The sequence below is a fragment of the Caenorhabditis remanei genome, chromosome X, assembly GCF_010183535.1.
Source record: "Caenorhabditis remanei strain PX506 chromosome X, whole genome shotgun sequence".
Taxonomy (NCBI): domain Eukaryota; kingdom Metazoa; phylum Nematoda; class Chromadorea; order Rhabditida; family Rhabditidae; genus Caenorhabditis; species Caenorhabditis remanei.
Genome location: NC_071333.1, coordinates 8,418,918 through 8,437,577, shown reverse-complemented (window position 1 = coordinate 8,437,577; position 18,660 = coordinate 8,418,918). Strand labels below are relative to the sequence as shown.

Sequence of the window (18,660 nt, the reverse complement as noted above, 5' to 3'; positions counted from 1 at the left end):
CAGGCTGGTATTACAATTATTTTTGGTCCGACCCGACACATCTATCGTGGAATTAATAGGCCCTAATTCACGACCTTGAGTATTATTTGGTCCGTTGCCAGACATAATTCACTCAAAATAATAAATATTGAAATGATCACTAACAACTATGTGAAACGCAAACTGTGACCAACCATGCTAAAACCAATACCGTTCTAGATGTGTCTTTTTAGACTCAACCTGATAATCTTACGATAAGGATCTGCTCTACATTCTGCCATTATAAAGAAGAAGAAGCCGCAGAAGTCGTCGTCCCTCTATCATTCACTCCTCGCCGTTCTACCGTGTCTACCGGTGGAACCTTGGAAACTGACTTGGCGGGTTCCTACAAAAACTACCGGCGGGAAAAGTCTTCTAGCTTGGATCAGCGACAAATCCCGCACCTTCACCGCCAACTGCGGCAACTCTGGAAAAGCCTAATTTTAAAGGCAAGATATCTTTTGGTCATTCATGTGAACAAAGTTAATAGAATTCTCCTTTTTTTGTTACTCTCATACTCTAAGTTTGACACGGGCCCACCGCCCCCTAATGGGTCCAATTTCGTGTTGAGATTGATTCCGCTTGGAACGAGATGATGGACATCCAAACCACTGTCACTCCACCAACCAAGCCCAGTGTCAACCCATTTAACTCCGTTTTCTGTCAAAAGCGTCAAACCTTCTCCGGACTTCCAGCATGGTGCCAATGCGAGCCAACTAAGCAAAGTTGCCAACCAGGGCCACCAGGACTACCAGGACCAGCTGGACTACCAGGTAAAGAGTTCGTTGCAGAAAAGAGAAAAAAAGTAGTCTCGACAACCCGAAATGCTCTTTTTGATGGTTTTTCTCTCTTGATCGATGGGTCAACAAAGCGCCAATAATGGTGGATATTGATATTGATATATTGATATTTTATTTAACTATTTAAATATACAGAAAAAGTCACTGGAGGTCAGGTAAAGTCCCTCACGAGACTAAACCTGAGAAAGGAAACCGGGAAATAAGGAATTAAAAAATAGGTGTTGGGCAAGGGGGGGGGAGAATAAAGAAAGAAAAAAAAATCAGAATCGTGCAATATTATTCACAAGAAGAGACTTGAATTCCGATGGGCAAAGAAAATGAGGGACATTAATAGTTAAGGCATTCCAAATAGGAATTACAGTTGAGAAAAAATTAGAGCAACTAGGATTTATACAGATAAGAGACATTGGGCGACGGGAGGAGGAACTTAACCTGACATGGGTCTCAAGACTAGGAAAATATGATGCGCCGATTATAAGATTGTATAAGAGAAGTAGTTGCGCTTTGAGCCTACGGTGGCGCATAGAAAAGAGGTCAAGTTGGGAGAGGCGATCCGAGTAGGAACAATAAGGTGTGTTACTGCGTTGAAGAATTTTCCGTGAAAAGAATCTGAGAGGAGTTTCGAGCTTGTGCGCTAGTTTAGATGATGGTGGAGGTGAATATATGAGGTGCCATATTTTCTTTCTAAATGGAAACTGACGTCGTGTTATTGTTTGTCGTTCGGTTTCTTATTTCCAAAGAGAGCCTTTTGCAAAAAACCCAATTCTGAACTTGTCGAACAAACTCTATTCTCTGTTTTCTTTCGTGCTAAAACTGTCACGAGTCGTTTTCGTTCAATACTTATGACACTCTCTTCTTAAAATGTATCAGACATCTGTTTGACATGTATGAACTTCATTTGTCTCAATTTCTTTTCATCTTCATTTCAATTAACGAACCGATTGATCACTTAAATTTCAGAAGTTCTCTTTTTTGCACGATATCGTTTTCTCTCTTTATTATTTCATCTCTCCTCCCAATTAGAGTGTTACTACACCAACGAGCCATTTGGTCCCTCTTCCCTTTGCTCAAGAAAAAAAACAAGAAGAATCAATATAGTTGTTATTGTTGTTTGGTCTGCGCATCCATCTCAACCTGTTCGCCCTTCCCGTGCGTCTGCGTCTCTTCGAGCGTGTATACTGTCTCCTCTCCCACCAATGCCCCGCACACCACAGTCCTTTCTCTGTCTCCGTCTCTTTTTGGCGGGTATCCCTCGCGAGAACAGTAGTTCTTTCTGGAACACTGTTGTTTTATATGAGCCCGGATGGGCCATTCGTTACCTCGTTTCCTCTTTTGATCGGTCGTATTTTTCTCTTCTCTCGTTCCCCTTCACTTCCTGTTGCCACTCTGACCCGCTTACTGTTCTGAACAGCTAGCTGTTCAGCCAGCGCTAGAGATTTTGGGCTCATCTCCAAATTTAATTACGAGTGATCGCCTACAATAACAACTGAGCGTACCTATAGGTTACTTCTCAACCTATCAACACTCTCTATAAATAGTTTAACTGACGTGAACAACATATGAACTTATTTACCATCTCCCAAAGATCAAACCACTTTACTTGTTGTTTTCTTCAAAATGTGCGTCTCAAATATTTTGTTCTAATTTTCAGAGGATACCATGTGGGCTGATCTCCTCAACTTTCTGCCCCCCCATTTCTCCGAAACCAGTGGCATCGTCGCCATGGACGGCTGAAGTGCTTTGAGATCCCGGCTCTTCAGGAAGCAAAATGTCTTCTTGCGGTGTTTCAAAATGGGATTTGTTCGACCACAGTGTTTATCAAGGTTTGTGTATCCGACTAATAGATAGTCGCATTTAGTCTGAAATGTAATATTTTGTGTCAAACAAGGAAAGAGCGTGTGTCCGTTTGAATGAAAAAGTTATTTTGAATTTTTTATACGTAAAAGTTGGAATTAGATGTGTTCCACACAAAAAAGCGAAGTCTTGTGAAGATAGAATAGGCTGCCGTAATTCTCTCAAATAGTACATATATTTTTCAGGAATCTGCGAAGAACGCAAGCCGGTCCCTGTATCCGAATCTTTTTGGATATCCGTTGGTACTGGAACAGATCTTGGTTGAAGGAGCGACAAAGGATGGATCTACTATGAAGACCCCACCAGACCATCCGAAGGAGTTCACAGAGAAAGGGTTGGACGAATGACGTGAGTAAAGATACTACGAAAACTGGAGTTTAGACAGTTTTCTCATTTCTTTCACACTCTAAAAGATTGTATCGATTTTCGACGAATAGAGTAAATCTTGCAACAGTCTTCTAACTTCACTACCTAATAAATGTTATTTTGTTGAACGTAATTCAATATAATCTCAGAATCCTTCTTCAATTCTGCCGAAGAAAAACAGAACGACAAAATTGAGTATCAACTGATTTGGAGTCAATTGATCCATATACAAAGTTCATCAAATTATCCAACGAAAGCGAGAAAAAAATACGAGAGAAACCACAATGGACGACGACAAACTCGACTACAACTAGTTGTCACGAGATGACGATCCTGTCAAAACGGAAAATTGCGCTGATAGCTTTGAAGTTAGTTGCCCAATCGCTAGAAAGGTCTTTAAAGACATTGGATCACCGTACTTGGTTAAATCAGCTGTGGAGAGAAGATCGACGATTGCCAAGAGAAGAAGGTCAGTTTATTATTATGAGAACACTTCTCAAAACCATATTTTATTTGCGGAAAAGTTCGCAATGCCCGAGAAATCGAAGATCTCAAAGATTCAGATAGGTAACCAAGGATACGTCGACTTGATTCTCATTCGTCCACAATTTACAATGGATATTGAAGAACCGAAGGTTGACGGGGATTGTAAACTTGACGACGTCTTTATGAAAGAATCGACTTGTGCCACCGGAAAAAACGAAAGTGGTCCAGGGACTCATAGCACTTGTTGGAGTGTGTTCACTCGTATTTCTGACATAAGCCAGCAGCCACTCCCGGATACTACAACTAGTTGTCACGAGATGACGATCCTGTCAAAACGGAAAATTGCGCTGATAGCATTGAAGTCAGTTGCCCAAATGCAAAACCGGCACAAAGTTCCCCCAGCGACCGACATTTACTGCATATACAAAGTTCATCAAATCATCTAACAAGAGGATGTTTCTACACGAGAGAAATTTTCAGTCGCTGTACCCGGATCGGATGGAGACTTACTGGGACCTCAGGATTTGCTACGGGAAAGTGATGAATCAGCAGACGGAACGATGCGACTGGAGGAGTAATGATCGGACTTCAATGCTAAATGTCTGCTGGGCGAGTAGTTTCTATGAAAGGATTGGCACTATCAGTATTTCAACATGTGCCGATGTACAAGAACAGAGTTTCCCAAAACAATTGTTCCTATGAAAGCATCTTCATCATTGGTGATGCAACATGTCCTGATGTTCATGAAAAGAATTTTCGGAAGAAATTGCTCTCACCCACCAAAAAATCCATGGAAAAGCAATAGAATTAAGCAAGCGGAAAATAGGCAAGAGAACAAGGTCAGTTGATTATTTTGACAACACTTTTGAAAACCATTTTTTCTTTACAGAAGAGTTCGGAATGACAAAGAAATCGGAGATCCTCAACGTTTCGGAAAGCCACTCCCTGAGAATGCAACCAGTTGTCACGAGATGAAGAACACCGTTCCTCTCAAAACGAGCCAATCGTTAGAAACAAGAAGGTCTTGAGAGATATTGGATCACCGTACTTGGTTCAATCATCTGTGAACAAGAGATCGAAGAGCAAGCAGTGCAAGCTCGAAGTTACCTATGCGACCGACATTTACTGCATATACAAAGTTCATCAAATCATCTAACAAGAGAATGTGTCTACACGAGAGAAAAAATCTCGGTACCCGAATCGTATGAAGACCTACTGGGTTCTTAGGATTTGCTCCGGGAGAATGATAAATCAGCAGACGGAACGATGCGCTTGGAGAATACTAATGATTGGACTTCAATGTTAAATGTTCGCTGGACGACTAATTCTTATGAAAGGTATCTCTGACCAGTCGGATAAAACAGTGACCGTACGTTAAACCGTCATAATTGTGTTTTTTTCAACCTACATTTTCAGAATTCACCAGACCCAGTTTTCGCGCGCAAGCCGGTGTTGCCCTATGTCTACAGGTGCTTCTTCGAAAAACCACAACTGCGATCCCGTCCATTTTCTATGTCTTCGTCCATTTCATCGTTGGATTCAGACGAACGGGCTTTGCATGCAACTCGCCCAGACGACGAAGCCTGGAGATTCAAAAATGTTTTTAACCCACTTCCCCATTTAAACAAATGTACAGTGATGTGTTTTGTTCTTAATCATGAGTTTCACTACATTTTTTAACGAATGCTCCCTTATAACTTTATATGTATGCTGATGATTTTACATTTGTTCTCATATCCGAGTTTTTGTCAATCCGCCCAATTGTTTCTATCACCGCTTAATTATTCCGTTTCCTCCATTATCATACGCCGTTCCCTCTATCATCATACGTTTTTCCCGGTTTTTCTGTCAAATGTTGCCATAAACCTCGTAGTTGATTTGTTTCTCCCCGGTTGTCATTTGTACATGTATGCTGATGATTTTACATTTGTTTCCCAGTTTTCGTCAATTTATCCATTTGCTATCATCACCGCTTAATTATTCCGTTTCCTCCATTATCATACGTTTTTTCCCGGTTTTTCTGTCAAATGTTGCCATAAACCCCACAGCTCTTTTGTTTCTCCCCCGGCTTTCATCGTTTTCACATTGAATCTCATCTGTTCAATATTATCTTGAAAATTAGGAAATTCATAAGCAGTGTGTGATTTCGAAACGTTTCATTTGAAAAATTTCAGTTTCGAAAAAACCTTTTGAAGACATACATTGTTCATAAGTTTAGATTTTAAATTTGCATATCCCAGTTTTCATCAATATAGCCATGGCTTTTGTTCTTAATCATGAGTTTCACTACATTTTTTAACAAATGCGCCCTTATAACTTTATATGTATGCTGATGATTTTACATTTTTTCTCATATCCCAGTTTCCGTCCATCCACCGATTCGTTATTATCACCACTTTATTCTTCCGTTTCCTCCATTATCATACGTTTTTTCCCAGTTTTTCTGTCAAATGTTGCCATAATCCTCCCAGATGATTTGTTTCCTTCCAGTTCTCTTTGAATCTCACCTGTTAAATGAAACTTTTTTTCGAAATTTGTTTTTAAAGATTCTTTGAAAAATCTTTCGAAGACACGCATTGTGCACACTTTTCCATTTGCATATCCCAGTTTTGGTCAACCCACCAATCCGTTTTTATCACCGCAATGTTTTTGAATACCAAAAGTTTCGAAGCCTTCCACTTTGCCAGCTTGCGGCGAAAACAAACATAACAAGAATATGAAAAATTAGGAGAATAATCAGAAGGAAGAATAATCTATACGTCGCAGTGATGATTGGAATTTGGGGTGAGTTTGGTTGTTGATGCGAGTGGTTGATACATTGTATCTGAAAATTGGATTGTTGTTTTCTTGCCGCTCTCTCTCTAATTCACCATATGTTTTTAGTTCATTATTTATTTTTTGACATGAATCTAACCTCACGCGTACGCAAAAAAGACTGGTTACTTCAGAATTGGACAGGGACAACGCACTTTTCTACTCAAGGAGAAATTAGATGTTTCGTTTCAGAAGAGCATTTTTAGAGATAAGAGAGATGTTTGAAAAGTTTTCAAATAAACGAGATAGAACAAGAAAAATCATCAAGATTGACACTTGTTTTGTCTCAGATCATTCAGATCTAGCTTGTAAAATGAAACACGGTCCAGAATATGAAAGTGTTTTTTGAGTTTATAAGTGTTCTGGATTTTGTGTAATGAATAGAGAGGATGTGAACTGGTTTGAATTGAACAAATGTACAAAATGAAAACATCTTCTTAGTGGAATTCGTTACCTCTTATTTTGTTTCTGTTTTTTTCATGTAAGCAAATGCATGTATAAGAGAAATTTTGTCAACTGGTGGAAGGTTTTAAGCTCCAGACTGATCTCTAATATACGTTTGAAAGGACCGTCGTGCTGATTTGTTTCTACAATGTGTTCAAATCCTTTGAATGATTTGTTCTATTGTTTGCATAATTTTAAACTATTAAGTTTCAATTTTCCAAAATGAAAAATGGTCAATTTGCATTTGACGATATTTTGATAAATAAATGCTTTCATTTTTGTGAAAACTTCACCACTGGAATGTGTTCATCGCAGATTTTTTTTTCAAAACCTGCATATAGGGTATTCCGTCTGAGAAATGAGACAAGGAGAGAAACGAATGTCGCCGTTCTCTAATCTCTCTTCATCTTGTATGTCCCTGTCCAGTTGTCGTGGCCACAGCACATGAATGCGTCGGGTGAAATCTTGTCTCTGCGCACTCTGCGCACTCTTCGTTAGGAACAATTGGGCAATACTCCAAATTCCCCTCTTCTCCCAAACCTTCCGCCTCTGTTTTCGCATCTCCTATTAATCTGCCAAATACGGCAATAGGGCAGGGTAGACTGCCGGCTAATATTTAGCCAGATGCTATTCGTTTAGCTTTGGCACCATTTAATACAAAACGGTTTCTGAATTGATATCCAAAAACTGCAGAAGGAGTTTGTCAAAGCTCTGAGACAAGATGGTTTTCCAAATGTGCAAAAATAAAGTAAATAAAACTCGTAGTTCAGAATTGTTGTCAACATGCTTTGGTGGTATTTTCAGAAAAAAAAACATTCAGAATCAAAAGAATTTTTGAAGAAACCAAAACTTTTATTAGAACGTTGAAAAAGTTCCAATATCGGCAAGATAAAAATTGATAAATCCTAACTAAGCAAGTCAGATATTTCAAACGCTAAGGCGCTCTCCGAGAATCATTATGAAAACTGCCGGATAATCGTGAAACTGGAGCCAGCGCTCAGCTTCAATATCCTGGATTTCGTTGATAAAATTTCTTTTTTTGAGAATCGTTTTTTGACATTTTGGAGACATCACAGTTTTTCTTTGCTTTATCCAAATTTTCTCAGGAGATTCTCTCTTTCTCCTCAAGTTAATTACAAGAAAAGTTGCAGTAAAGACTTTGAAAACAAATTTCGAACATCTCTGGAAAGTACCAAATTTTTCTTTTGTCCATTTTTTGAAAAAAAACTTTCAGGTTTTGATTTTAAAACTACTTTTTTTTAAAGCAAAATTACTGTAGTCTGTCATTTTCCCCACTGTTTTATCAAAGTCTCTCTGAACATCTCTCCTAAATTACTGCGATCCCGTCAGACTATTCGAAACTATCGTAAAGGAAACTATGTATATGAATCACGAAATGAGTTTGATTAATTGGCGTCGAATTTTCAGAAACCTCCACCCGAATGATATGTACAGTTTTTCTTTGCTTCATCCAAATTTTCTCAGGAGATTCTCTCTTTCTTCTCAAATTAATCACAAGAAAAAATGCAGTAAAGACTTTGAAAACAAATTTCGAACATCTCTGGAAAGTACCAAATCTTTCTTTTGTCCATTTTTTGAAAAAAAAACTCAAGTTTCAATTCAGGTTTTGTTTTTAAAACTACTTTTTATAAAGAAAAATTACTGTAGTTTGTCATTTTCCAAAACCTTCCTCGTTTTTTCTAATGCGTCAAGTGAAACTCTGCCTGATACTAACTTAGCGAAAATGCCATTGGTATCTTCCAATAGTTGTCAACCAGGAAAACGTAAAACGGAAGAAAACTTGTTCACATTCAAATTCATTACTGCAAACTAACAGAATCCAATTTTTATTTTTATTTTTTCAACATTTTGCAACGTCAAAGAAAAAAAAGTGCAGAAAGATTAAATTGAAAAACTATTGCTAATATGTTTTCGAAAGCCCAACATTGCAATATATTTGTTCTGAATATAATGATTTATCTCGTTCTTGGCGGGTGATTCATTTTTATGAGTGTAAGTGCTGATAAACTCGAATAGAACGGCTTACAGTCTCTTCAAATAACTCACATTTTCAGTATGAAGGCTGCTAAATCAATAAGGTTTTAACTTTCGACATGATTTACTCAATCTCAACCAAATTTATAGAAGATTCACTATAATCTTCATAAGAAATGAATACAATGGGTTTCAACAACTGTATAACACGTGACCAGTAACCTTTGCTACTATTACCATTCCTATTCTGGATTTACTCTAAACTCAGCACGTGGAATTTTACAATAAAGATTTGTGGCACACTCCGTGTCTATAAGAAAAAAAAAACTGTCAGGATTTGACTTCTATTAATCACTGTTGACTCACATGGAATGTACTTTGATTGCCCCCCTAAAGTTCCGATTTTTTTTGCTGATTCGATGAGTTTTGCGAAGAATATATAAGCCACAATGGGTTTTCCTGTGACGTGACCTGGTTTTTGAAAAATTAAGATTTTTCGAAAAAAAAGTTTTTTTCGAAAATTTTTCTAAATCAATTTTTTTCACTAGCTAGATGTAATATTGAAAAAAAAGGATTATAACTTAAAAGTAGCAAATTTCAAGGGCTTCAAAAATAAAAATTAAATTTGTAAAAAAAAGTTTTTTTTGAGTGTCAAATTTTCAAAAAACTGACACCAACTCAAATTTTCGAAAATTTCAAATCGCTCTAAATAAATTTAACGGGATTGTTCATTTTTTTCCTGTTGAGGGTGAAAAGTGCAGAAAATGTACATTATTGTTGTGCAAAAAAATTAGAGGGGTGCCCCTCATTTACGAGAGACATTTTGATTTGAATGCTTTTTTTCAGTATACAAAAAGGGCCTGTAAGATAAAAGGTCAGATCTCTAACAGTACACTTATTTTTAGGAAAATAGTCAAGAATATGTATTTTGATTCTGTGCCGTTTTTTATTTAAATATTATCGCGCCGTCCTGTCGACTTCCCTTCTCACCAAACGTCTTCAAAGATCGTTAATTTTCACTATTTTGAAATTTCAAACACTCACAACTTCTTCAAAACTGTGAGAAAAGAGTTGAAACTAGAAGAACATGCTTTTAAACGTGCTTTCGATTAAAAATGTAGTTTTTAGCAATTTTTAGATAAAATTTTTTTTCCGATTTTTCATAAGGGGGGACCACATGAAATTTCGGCTAGAAATGGAAAAAAATTTGTTTTTCTTAAAACAGCCTAAAACAATTTTTTTGAAGGTAATCCAGGTTTCCAAGCAACAGGGAACAGTTTTGTATTGTTTTAAGAAAAAAAATTTTTCATTTCTAGCCGAAATTTCATGTGGTCCCCCCTTATGAAAAATCGGGAAAAAAAATTTCTAAAAATTGCCCAAAACTACATTTTTTCAACTAAAAACACGTTTGAAAGCATGTTCTTCTAGTTTCAACTCTTTTCTCACATTTTTGAAGAAGTTGTGAGTGTTTGAAATTTCAAAATAGTGAAAATTAACGATCTTTGAAGACATTTGGTGAGAAGGAAAGTCGACAGGACGGCGCGATAATATTTAAATAGAGAACGGCACACAATGAAAATACATATTCTTGACTATTTTCTTAAAAATAAGTGTCCTGTTAGAGATCTGACCTTTTATCTTACAGGCCCTTTTTGTATACTGAAAAAAAGCATTCAAATCGAAATTTCTCTCGTAAATGGGGGGTTCGGTTTTGATCTGAACAATAATGATATTCAAAAGAACTGTTTAGTTAAATGTCAATACGAGTCCCTTTGTTCCAACGCACATGCACTACAATTTAAAAAAATCAAACCAAGCTACTTTGACCTGGCTGGAAAATTTAATCTCTTCTGGCAGTCAGGTCTTAATTCAGAATTTTTACAGGAACCAGTTTAGGATAACCGCTATACTTTTCCTCGGAAGTATTTGTAACAATTTCTGCATCAACCCCAACGTTTGAAATGTAATCATTTGAAAATAGCAAACACGCATGTGCCTAAATTTCTAAATAAGCATTAGGATGAAAAATCAGTCACGTTTGGAAAATTCATACACACGAGAACTCTGTTATTGGCATGTAAGGAAAAAAATCAATTATAAAAAAAAATTTCTTCATTTTGACAAGAAACGGATGGAAATTATTCAAGATCAAGAAGAATTAGGGACCTACATTGCAAAGTAATGTTGTTCAATGGAAAACCACGCAACAACATAATTTACAATTGAAAGTTAAGTTCAGAAGGGATAATACAGAACCGAAAATTAATAGTTTTGATACCAAACTCAAATAAAATAAAAAACAGGACAGTAGAGAAGCATGGGGATATTGTGATTCAAAATAACTCGGGATCTTAAAAAACACTCAGGTAGTTGAGAGTAGCCGGGTCAAAAAAGTTGGTGATTGAGAAAATGGAGAGTGAACGAGGTAGACGAGGAAAAGGAAGAGGTGTGGTGTTGTATATTAAAAAAGAGAAAAGAAGAAAAAAACAGTTACATAGGGCTACAGTCAGTTAACTACCGTAGCTGTACAGAACCAGTGCAGTGTTGAAAAGAAAGAGTGTGAAGAAAAGATGGTGCGGGATGGGGAAAAAGATAGAAATCGAACAAATTGTACTTTAAAAAGACAGATAAAGGGATGATTAGATTCTCAATCACAAAATCACAATAAGATAGTGACACATCACAATAGAAACTTAAGTTATTAAGCAAGAATTGACTTTTTTGAAAACTTTTGGGCGCGAGCAGGAATCGGTAAACTACAGACCACAAAAACGAAAGAAATCTGAAAAAAATGCCGGCTGTGGAGGAAAAACTTTGAGAAGGTGAGGAGAGGGAAACAAGGGGGAAAACGGATAGGGCGACAACTAGGAACCGGAATAAGATGAGCGATCTACATGAAGATTCAACAGTACCAGACCAGTTCTTCAATGAGATAGTTAGATAAGAAAATTAGAGGTAGGGGTACGGTTGTATGACTAAAATAATACAATAAACGGCAATAAACGGGGATGTGAAAACTACTGGGCTGAATTGAAGAGATTAGCAAGAGAAAAACGACCGGATGTTGGATAGAAAAAGGTTTCTAGTCAGAAGTAGAACATGAAAACCGGAGACCGAACATCAACTCGCAAAAGAAAAAAATAACCGTATTGCCAGGAAATTTTGTTGGAGAAGAAGGATTTTTAGTGATTAGAAATTTTTTTGTTTTTTGAATTTTTTTTGGTTTTTTGTTGTACTATTCAGCCCCTCTTCTCCAACAAAATTGTTCGGTGCTGGTTCCAAGAAAAAATGAATGAACAAAAAGAATAAGAGACAAAAAAGATATAAGCAATGATATGATAGTGACTAGTTCCTATTTAAGAAAATAGGAGAGGTATAAGACAAGTCAGAGGGGATGCTGGGGGGAAGTTTCGAGGTAAGGGGTGGGAAATGTGGCTAGAATTTTAATGGTGGAGGCAACGATGATTGTGAGGTATAGTGATAGGGCATGGCATCAGTTGATTGAAGTTGTACTAGTAGGTCTACTTGATTTTGAAGAATTCTCCTGGAAGCTCCTCGGCTTCTCCAGAACGGACGGTTCCCATGAACAACATTCCAGCGTTACGAGCAATGTCCTGAAAAATGAATAATTTGGTTGAGGTTCAAAATAGTCGGTTAACTTACATTGAGCATTCCCAAAGCCTTTGGAAGACGTTCGAAAATACGGCGAGCTTGCTCTCCGTACAACGATTCCAAATATCTGAAACAAAAACTTGTCTTTTTTGAACCACCACTTGTAAGTAATACCTGTTGAGAAGACTCATGAAATGATTGTGTTGATCGGTAACAATTCGAACATCATTTTCATTCATTGGTGGGTCGACACGGACTGAGAAGAGAACAGCCAACATGACTAGATAAACGGCAAGTTCATTCTTCTTGATTTCCTCATCGAAGAAACCGAAGAACCTGAAACGATGTCTTCTATCTCTATGGTTCAAATTCTTTCAACTCACTCTAAACATTTCGCCTTTTGCGCCTGCGCATTAGCATTGAGTTTTGCAAACATATCGTCGACATTGACGGAAACATTCTGTCCCTTGATGGTTGGTGTTTTGAAAGAGTTTGTTGATGGATCGTAGCGGGTAACTCCACGAACAGTGAGCATCTCAATCATTCCTCCTTTCAGAAGTGAGAACTTTCCTTCTTGGGAAACTTCACGGAAGGCTGGGACCCCCTTGGCAACTTTGACAAAACGTCTCATTGTCACATCCATAATGTTCATAATGTCAGCTGGAGACTTGTTGGTCTGAAAGTATCATACGGTGAGTTTCAGTTGGTCAGGTCATGTTTATACCTTGAGGAACGATTGCAATTGACGTCCTTGTTCCATAGGATCATCCATTCCGAAGAAAGCCTCACGAACAGCATCCAAAGCCTTGAGCTCAGCAGCATTCAATTGGTAGTTGATGTTACGATCTACCGGTTGTGGTGCTACGTGGTATGGATCAGCTTGGTATTGTTGGAAGTTGTTGTGATTTTGAGTCATCTAAAACAAAAGAGACAGTAAATTGCGAAGGTAGAAGAACGACGACCGAACAGGACGACGGAGTGGGAGAATGGAAGGTTTCTCATATGATTTTCTTTGACGCGACTAAAGAGAAAACCCAGCCACAGTCTGGCACTGCCTTAAAGTGCAACACCGCGTTGGTCTAGTTTTTTGCTTTTTTTTTGCGCCGACACCATCTTCGAAAGACCGATAAGACAATAGACAATGGAAAAAATGTCACTCACGTAGTCTGGCTTGTTCTCAATAGCCTTCGGTTCTTGATTTTCAGGGCTGTCCAGAGCCGATTGAATGCAATGTTCGTAGAAAGTGTTCATCTTGCGATACATCTCCTCCGCAGCATCTCCACCTCCGGTAGCGGTGACGATTCCCATTCCAAACGAAGCGATATCAAAGTGCGACTGTGTTGGCACACTGCTGCCTGGAATCTCACACATGTTCGACTGAGTTCCGTTCATGTGAGTCAGAGGTTGCATACCCGATGAGGTGGAATTGTTACGAGACAAGCTCATATCGCTCATCGGCGCGCTGTATGGTGGAGTAGTATCAGCCGGCATTGGATGTCCATTGCAGTTATAGGCGGCACTAAAAATTAGAAGGATTTAAGGGTCTTTCCCTTATTTCCGATATACCGCTTGTTGATTGGCTCCTCTTCATTCATGAGTCCTGGAACTTGAGCTCCTGGAATGCGGGCAAGAAGTTGTTTGTACTCTTCGGTAGAAAGTACAACCTGAAATGTATCTATTGAGATCTGTGAACGCCAAACAAGTATTGGCCAAATTGCAAAACGCGATTCTTAGATTTATGAAGAAAATAAGTTTGTTAAAGTGCATTGAGAGGTGTAAAGAAAAACGAAGTAAGTTGCATTTGTCTTATGTTAGAAAGTTAGGAAAGAAGATGCGTAGAAGAGATGTATTACCTGTCCGTTGTCCATCTTTGGTCTCGGGTTGAGAGATGTTTGCGAGATTCGGTGAGCCATCATGTTTGGATCGTACTAAAATGATAGTTAATAATGTGATCATCTTTTCTATTGATTTCTAATGAAAGCTCTGTGAAACATAGAGTGTGCATTTGAAACAAGCATAATCTAACCTATTTCTACATGGAAGATCACATTACAGAATAGTTTTTTCTACAAGTGCACTTTAAGATAGTCCCTTAGCCTGATCACAGTTTTATTTGAAGAACGTGCCCTTTACATAAATTTCCTTTATCAATTCGCACGCGTTTTGGTGGCCAAGGCCTCCGAACAATGTTTCATGTTTCTTATCATTCTTTTTTCCATCGGTTGCTGTCGCCCTTATACGGTTTCAACGACATTTCAATTCATCACTCAAAAATTGTGATGAAGCAGTGGCCGATCTATCTCCCAACCGTCACACTCATACAGTCAACCTGCCCATCTTTTTCTCGCCCTCGCCGACCCGTCACTTACGCCGTCTGGACTTTTATCGCCGTTGTGCATCATTGTCAAACTTCTGTTTGGTGGAGAATCGGAAGCACTGGATCCAACTGGAGAAGTCAATGGATACTGAAAATGAATACATGTGAAAAGAAAAAAAGGAAAAAATCTAATGGTGGCTTTGTTGTTGTGTAGACGGCAAAACAAATACGAGACAGCTAAAAGTCGCCTGATTCACATTACTAGGTTCAATTAAGTAACATTCTCTAGCTGGCTGGAATCCAATTGTTTGCTGCTCACCTAATGGATTTTTTCGAATTCAACACATGATTCCCCTGCTTCGAAATTAACAGATTCTTTTGAAAGAATTTCGAATTTTATAATTCTGATTCATGTTTTCTGTTCTAATTAGGTGTTTTCAATATTCGAAAAAATAATTCAAGGATGTCGAGAACTTTGCAAAATAAAAACCAAATCTAAAATCCCTTGTTTGATATTTCGTCATTGACACTCATTAATCCGACATATAAAGCGGGAAAACGTTCGAAAAAACAACAGTCTGGACTTTGTCGATACTCGTCAACCGGTTTGGATCAGATTTCGCGCATAGTTTTTTTGGTACAAAAACTGATGTTTTAGGGCGAATGTGCGTGATAACACAAGATTTGTCCTTCTGGCGGAAAAATGGCATAAATCGGGAAAAGAGAAAGTACTTGTTTAGACACATGCGTTAAGACAATATCACAAATTTCATAGAAAAACTACTTGCTGATATACCCTTATCATTCCTAGAAAGTGAGATTAAAACTGACTGGTTGAGCTCCTGGTGGACTGATGAGCTGTGGCATAATGTTCGGTCGGTTTTGCATATGATGCATCATCTGAAATCATATAAATTTTTTGATGTTCACTAATTATGTTTAACACTGACCTGATTGTCCATGGGGTTAATAGTAAGCGGACGTTGCGGTTGTTGCTAGAAGCACAATTAATAGGACACATGTTCAACATAACGTAAAAGACATGACTACTTACATAAACGGCGACTCCTGGATGTGGTACTGGTGATTGATGTGGCTGTTGATTTTGTGCTTGTGGTGACAGTTGGTGACCTGGCTGAGCTCTTTTGTTTGAGGTGCTGTTGTTATTCAAACGCGAGTTTTTTCTCCGCCGAAGTTGCTCTTCATTTAAAATCCATTCCTTCTTCATACCAACTGTAAAACATTTCCGCAACCGGCATTTTTGGCAAAACCGCCGACTGACAGAATTTATTTCACAATCTTCTGAATAGGGACATTTGAACTCCTGCAACTATATAAACATGATTAAGAACCGGAATTCGTTAGGGTACCTTAGGACGTAACGCATTTCTTCTGAAAAATGCTTTACAAGATTCACAAGTTATAACATTGAAATTGTAGCCCGTCGCATGATCTCCACATACTCGACAGGTTTTCTGACGACGGCGGCTCTCCTGAAACGAATGTTTTATTTCACTAAAATTCCTGGTTTCTGAAACTGCATACTTCACTAGAATCCATGTTTCCATCATCCGGCGAGCCACAAGCACCAGTCCCGTCTTCGAGTTTTACTCCGGATCCATGATATCCTGAAATCAAATGTTTTATCATCAGAGTTTCGAAACCATCAACAGTTGTCTTTTCATCTTCCAATCCTAACACATTTATCGCCAAACGCTTGCGGCCTCATGAGAATGCTGTTTAGTGGGCGAGGTTCACTTTCAAAAAGTACATCCACCGCTGCTCACTACTCTGTTTTTCTCAAAATGAGAGGAAATGTTGTGAAAAAGTGTAAAGCGCGTTTTCGCCGGTCTTTCGTGTTCCTCATATCACCTACTCATCGGCTTTAAAGAAGTGATACGCAAAGTGCTTGTCAAGTGGCCGATGGCAGAATCATAGATCCTGGACAAGGTGCAATATTACAATAAAGTTCACTTTCGTTTTTTGCTGTATAGTAAAATGATCGCATCATGGAATTTGAAAAGTTCTAGTTCACTGATAAGCTGTGGTATATTACTATTTTTCATTAGGCGCGATGCATTGTTTCTAAACAATCACATGATGAGTATTCCTCGAATGGCACAAAAAATGACTTCTTTTGTTGCACGAATGATAATACAATAAAAAATAGAAACATGACGTTTCCACAATTTCATTTCTCTAAAGACTTTTTTTCAATAACACAAAAAACACGTACCGTTCATACCAGGAGCTGCTCCAATTGACGGTGGACTGTGAATGACGGGATCATCAGGTGTGCTCATCTGAGGCTAAAAAAGTTCATATTCATATACAAACACATCACATAGTGCTTCTCAATCACGTTCACAACTACAACTACCACTGGAACCATGCGCATCTCAGATTTTGAACGTTTTTTTTTCTAGAAGTGGTAACTACTCACTCGACTTCTACTTTTCCGACTTCTCCGTTTCTCATCAAGATCTTCAAATATTTCACCGGGACTCGTAAGGAATTTGAATAATGGATAATTTTCGATTGTGATTGAGGGCCAGTCATACTTTTGTCTATTGAATGAGACTAGTAGGTGATACATGAATAAATTATTTAGGTCAATAGGAGGGTGCTGAAACATCTTCTCGCTCCAACAGCACTTATCACTTCCCAAGAAAACTAAAGGGCAGTGAACGGGAGAATGGAAGAGCGGGAGGCCGGGAAACTTTTCATGCAGGAGGGCACGGCGAGCGAAAAGTGGGTGGCGTCACACAGCGCCGTGTCTGTTCTTTTTTTTTTTAGTTATTCTTGATCGGGAATGAATTGATAACTATTGATATAATTTTCTGCTGTTCTATCATACCCATGATCAACGTATAGTTTGGTCTTCAAGTATTACCCAAACTTAATTTGCAGAATTGTAACTTTTTGTACTTTAGCGTTAGGTTTAGGTAGAAGACGAACGAGATGAAAACTATGGGTGCTAAGATGTGCGGTTTGAATACAGCACATTTTCTAAGCTACACTCTCTAAATGAATATATACTTTTAAAATTTACCTTGCCATAAAACTTATTCAGCATTGTCCAGTTAATATAGTTTTGAGAAGAAAGTAAATTGTCCGCCATTGCAAATGGGGAGGAGTAAGAGATGAATCAAAAGTTAGAGGTAGATTGGTTTTTCAGTTTGGTATGACTTGATTCGATTTCAATTTCAATTTCAGGAATGTACAATTATAGACAAGTATTGAGGTTTGGTTTTGAGTAGATCCGTTCTTGTTCTTGATTGATTTGTTGATAGATAAATGAGGTAAGTTACAAAAAATGAGGTAGTTTTGAGGTAGAGAGAAGATGATTTAGACACCAGAGGGTACAACGGTTCACATTCAACTGCTTGAAGACAATCAGTTCATCGAGGAAACCTGGGCTCCCTGAAGGTTATTGTATGTAAGTATAATGGAAGGAAGAGAAAAAAATAGGAAGCGAAGAATAAGACTGGAGAACGCGTGTGAAAAACAAGAAAAGCGTGGGTTGAAAAAAACGAACGCAGAAAAGATGAACAGAGAGCAAAATTATTCAAAGACAGGAAAGAGAAGAAGTAACAAGAGAGAAGGAGACTTACACTTGTTTTGACTGAAAATGACTGACTCTGGCAGGAAGGATGTGATTAATACTGAGAATACAGAGCACGAGTTCTTCAGTCTAAGAGTTCCCCAAAAGTACATATTTGTGTAGTTCTACGGTAACGGCAACCACATAGGAAGAGTTGTTGGGGAATTGCACCCAACTAATTTGACATAACAGTTTCAGGTATAACTAGTTGGGACGAATGAATATCAAAGTTCATGTAATCAAAATGATCAAGCCTAAAGCTATTGTCAATGCAATTCCAAAATTCCTATATCTTTGACGACACTGTTCAGAAACTGGAAGCAAATTTTGTTCATGTTGTACTTTTGGTA

General features: G+C 38.1%; 3 protein-coding genes across 3 annotated transcripts; 2 read left to right on the top strand and 1 right to left on the bottom strand.

Annotated features, from left to right (window-relative positions):
* Nucleotides 1-610: 610 nt before the first annotated feature.
* On the top strand, nt 611-3,019 carry GCK72_023618 (uncharacterized protein; the record flags this gene model as incomplete). The annotated part of the gene is made up of 2 exons (XM_053735474.1): nt 611-802; nt 2,858-3,019. The coding sequence occupies 2 exons, from the start codon at nt 611-613 to the stop codon at nt 3,017-3,019; spliced, it is 354 nt and encodes a 117-aa protein (XP_053579040.1).
* Nucleotides 3,020-3,568: 549 nt separating this feature from the next.
* On the top strand, nt 3,569-3,970 carry GCK72_023617 (uncharacterized protein; the record flags this gene model as incomplete). Its single annotated transcript, XM_053735473.1, has 1 exon — nt 3,569-3,970. The coding sequence occupies one exon, from the start codon at nt 3,569-3,571 to the stop codon at nt 3,968-3,970; it is 402 nt and encodes a 133-aa protein (XP_053579039.1).
* Nucleotides 3,971-12,298: 8,328 nt separating this feature from the next.
* Nucleotides 12,299-17,009, bottom strand: GCK72_023616 (uncharacterized protein; the record flags this gene model as incomplete). Its single annotated transcript, XM_053735472.1, has 16 exons — nt 12,299-12,391; nt 12,441-12,516; nt 12,564-12,725; nt 12,773-13,065; nt 13,114-13,305; nt 13,551-13,744; nt 13,802-13,908; nt 13,956-14,053; nt 14,243-14,317; nt 14,759-14,854; nt 15,538-15,606; nt 15,657-15,701; nt 15,761-16,030; nt 16,077-16,199; nt 16,252-16,334; nt 16,943-17,009. 16 exons carry the CDS (start codon nt 17,007-17,009, stop codon nt 12,299-12,301), a joined length of 2,043 nt encoding a protein of 680 aa, XP_053579038.1.
* Nucleotides 17,010-18,660: the final 1,651 nt, after the last annotated feature.